Consider the following 4,235-nt stretch of genomic DNA (forward strand, 5'->3'; position numbering starts at 1 on the left):
AGCATCCTCTATGGCATACCATCCAACCTCCTCAATAAACTATATGTTATATCCAGAACTCTGCTGCCCGCCTCCTCACCCACGCCCGCTCCCGAGACCACATCACTCCCATCCTCCAGAACCTCCACTGGCTCCCCGTCCGTCAAAGAATCCACTTCAAAGTCCTCCTCATTACTTACAAAGCCCTCATCAACCAGCCCCCCCCCTACCTCACAGACCTGCTGCACCACCACACCCCTTCCCGCTGCCACCGCTCATCCGAAGCCAACCTCCTATCCATCCCCACCCGCACCAATCACCGGACCTGGGGGGACAGAGCCTTCTCCGTCGCTGCCCCCTCCCTCTGGAACTCACTCCCACAACCCATCAGAGACTGCACCGACCTCACCACCTTCAAAACACTCACAAAAACTCACCTCTTCAATCTGGCTTTTCATGTGTGATTGTTTTTGTATTATTTGACTTTAACTTTAACTATATATTTATTTGTTGTTCCTTTCTTCTCTTTTTTTTCCTCTTCTCTATTATCTGTAAAGCGTCTTTGAGCACCTGTAAAAGCGCTAACAAATTAAATCTATTATTATTATATTATTATTATTTTGTTATTATATCATGTGTTTTTAGAGTTAACAGTATATGGAATTAGTAGCAAACACTCAAAGCTCTAACTATTATTCAGTAATCACAAATGTGTAATGAAGCCAGTGGAGCATGTTAGAGTAAGTGTAGTTTCTGTTTCATTGAAGAAGCTTAAAGAGTTCCTCATCAGTGTTTCAAAAAAAGGAAGTAGATAGCGTCTATGTAAGCACCTAAACCTAAGATAACAAGATGACTATATTGGATAAAGCTCGACAGTGACTGCAGGCTAACATGCTGTAGTTACACGCCCTGAAAGACAATGTGTAAGTTACTGTCAGTCAAAACACAACAGCAGAAGATTACATTGCACCCTGATATGCTATACTTATAAACACCAGTTGGATAAAGGAACACTTTATACTTTCCCCCCCAGAATGTATTAATCAAGAGGCAGGAATAACTCTAAGTATGGCGCTCTTCACCACAGTTTACTGGTTAGAGTTGAAAGAAAACTACAATTCATGATCAGCCTGTTGTTCAGCCTATTCCTCTCTTTTAATGAATATTAAAAAAGGCGAAAGAGTTTGAAAGAAACGTCTCCCTGCTGATATTTGACCACAAACGACATGAGTAGACTGGTTTCAGACAGGAAGTGGACACCTCAACCCAGTCTGCAAAAAGGTATTTGCATGACGAGGGAAAAGTCCTTTGCTGCGGCCTCTTTATTGTGAAGTGGAGGCAAACAATACAACTTTATCTTATCAAAATGTGGGTTGCTTCAATAATTCTGTGTTTATGTTTAAGCCTTTTTCATGTACTCCTTGTCTCCCTTCTTCTTGTTTCCTTATCACTTCTTTTTAAGAGACAGCCATTGTAAAAGGAGTTGTATTTTATTGATCAGACTTGTTAAATGTCCAAGCAAAAGAACAGATAAAGAAGAATCCACTTTTGAAGTCTGGTTTAGTTTTGTCAGAGATAAACACTCAGAAGTAAAACAGTGTGTAAATCATAGCCATGACCACAGATTGTATTCAGTGTGCTGCACTCACATTCGTCCCTGTGGCACGGTCAGGTTCAGGTTGTTGAGGACCTTCATTTTGCCGTACGACCGACCCACATCTCGACACTGGATCGCCAAATCCTCCGGCCCAGAAGGCGGAGAAGCCTCCAGATCAGCCTTCATGTTCTCCTCCTTCAGCTGGAAAAGAGGACAAGACCTTATTAAACAGCACAACTGATCTTCATGACTGTCTGACAGCACATTTCACCAAATGAAACTGAGCTAAAGTGACAAAATGACAGCGAGATCTTACAGATTCACAAACACATGTGCATCAGTCAGAGGCAGAATCAGTTTCATTTCTATACATAAAAGACAATTTGGCGGGAAGGGAGTGTCCCTCCTCCTTTGCTTTGTTATCAGATACAGGAAGAGGTTCCATACATATTAAACAAGACGAAAGAAGCACAAATACTTGAGCTTTTAAACACATAATGTTGCTGTGATCCTCCCTTCAACTTGTAGGAGTATAAAACTCCTTAAACGAGGGTGAGAACACATCAACAAACACTTTTTGAACACAGTGACTATGTTGCAGCTGCAGATTCCTGAGGAACAAAGCATCTGCCTGTCAGACATTACATGTTAGACACTTTTATCCAAAGTGACTTACATACATTCAGTACTGTGGACAATCCCCACCGGAGCAATTTGGGGTGAAGTGCCTCAGGGACACAATGACATGCTGACTGCAGTGGGACTCGAACTTGCTACCCCTGATTTGAAGTCCAGCACACTATCCACTGAGCCACAGCCTCCCAGACTGATGGTAGTTTAAAAATACTTTACTGTAAGTATCTGAAAGAAATGCAAACCATTTTTCTAAGTAAGCCAGTCCTCAAACCACTGAAAGAGGTTGGTCTATTTTTATGAGTAAAAAAAGGGGACGTGAAACGAGTGTAATCTCACTTCTGGCACAACAACATGGTAAAGAATACTATATCTTCAACGTGGTTTCTTTGCATCTTGTCCAACTGCAGCAGACAGAGTATTTGGGTCGTAAAACAATCCTTTGCCAGTAATCTCTAACAGCCACGTTCTTTGACGGGCTTTCCCCGGTTCTCCAACTAACTCCCTCCTTTAATCCAAAATCTCTCAATCACCAGTGAGGAGATTATGGGGTTTGCATTGCGTAATCTGGCACATTTGGTTGGCCTCACCTTTGACACTATAGCCTTTCTCTGCAGAATATACACAAAGACAGATCTCACTAACAAAGCTGGAGGCTTTTAGATAACAATCTGATTTCAAACCCAGTTAAGATCCATCATCTGAGACAAAACTCGATAAAATATATAATCATCTACAGGTAAACACACCGACTGCTAAGGACAAACAAACAGAAACTCAGAAAACTCAGAAACCACTCACCCTGAGAGAATATGGTAAGAAAGAGGAGAAGTGGAAGGGATGTACAGCAGCCGATGAGTAAACTGTGAGACTGAAGAAACTAAAGAGCATGTGACACAAACATCTCTGCCCACAGAACTAAAGTGGAAGAACAGGTTCAGTTCACTCGGAGACAGCTGGAGAACGGACGCTTTCCAGTCTAAATAATACTACCTCACACACACACACACACACACACACACACACACACACACACACACACACACACACACACACACACACACACACACACACACACACACACACACACATACACACACACGACACACACACACACACACACACACACACACACACACACACACACACACACATACATCACTTCAGGGGACATTACATTGACTTACATGCATTTCCTGGAGACTTATCCTAACCTTAACCATAACCAACACATGCCTAACCCTTACCCTAACCCTAAATCCTAACACATGCCTAACCCTTACCCTAATCCTAACCAAGTCTTCACCCTAAAACTAATGATTCCCCTCATGGGGACCTCCAATTTGTCCCCATAAGGGAAGCGAGTCCCCACACGTGACTGTGTAAACAGATTTAGGTTGCGTCGCGGGACCGATGTCAAAGAATGAGGAGGGCAGGACCTAGGGGACGAAAAGGGGGCACCTCTTAGAGATGTCAGCGTTCGCTTTTATCCTATTCGTGTTGGACCACGTGTGTGTGCATAGAGTGTAAGTGAAGATCCATGTATTAGGGTTATCCTACTTTTATTAACTTACATCTTAACCTGCATTGATTTATTCATACTGACGATATAAAACTACATGAACAGTAGAGATGCCGCGCGAGCCGGTAGCGGAGGCGGGAGACAGGAGGAGCGGGAGGAGCGCGCGAGGAGCGCACGAGAGACATACCAAGTAGAAGTATGATGAGGATACATGCGAAGCGGGGTCTATGGAACCGTAGGAGACAAGAGACTGAGGGATATTGATAGCGAGATTAGATACATAACCGAGGCGAAGAGAACTCGCTCTTTAAAATTAAACCTAGGGGGAGTAACCTGGAGGTTTAAAAACAGGGTATTCCCTCCGCTCAGGGGTGTGCACTGACCACATTTGTCTAATTCCAGGGTGTTAGACCAATCCTAACAAACTCAATATCAAAACAAAATATAATATACCACATCCACACACACACAGGCATCGCTAATCATTATATACTATACGAACAC

General features: G+C 43.1%; 1 protein-coding gene across 1 annotated transcript in view; it reads right to left on the reverse strand.

Moving 5' to 3' along the window:
* abch1 (ATP-binding cassette, sub-family H, member 1) overlaps positions 1–4,235 on the reverse strand; it is a gene marked incomplete at its 3' end in the record, with an annotated part of 47,945 nt that overhangs the window by 23,417 nt on the left and 20,293 nt on the right. Inside the window, exon 2 of the mRNA XM_010787208.1 lies at positions 1,629–1,777. Within this exon, the coding sequence (XP_010785510.1) occupies positions 1,629–1,777 (149 nt within the window). The remainder of the gene's footprint in view (positions 1–1,628; positions 1,778–4,235) is intronic.

The sequence above is a fragment of the Notothenia coriiceps genome, unplaced genomic scaffold, assembly GCF_000735185.1.
Source record: "Notothenia coriiceps isolate Sejong01 unplaced genomic scaffold, NC01 NC01_scaffold00030211, whole genome shotgun sequence".
Classification (NCBI taxonomy): domain Eukaryota; kingdom Metazoa; phylum Chordata; class Actinopteri; order Perciformes; family Nototheniidae; genus Notothenia; species Notothenia coriiceps.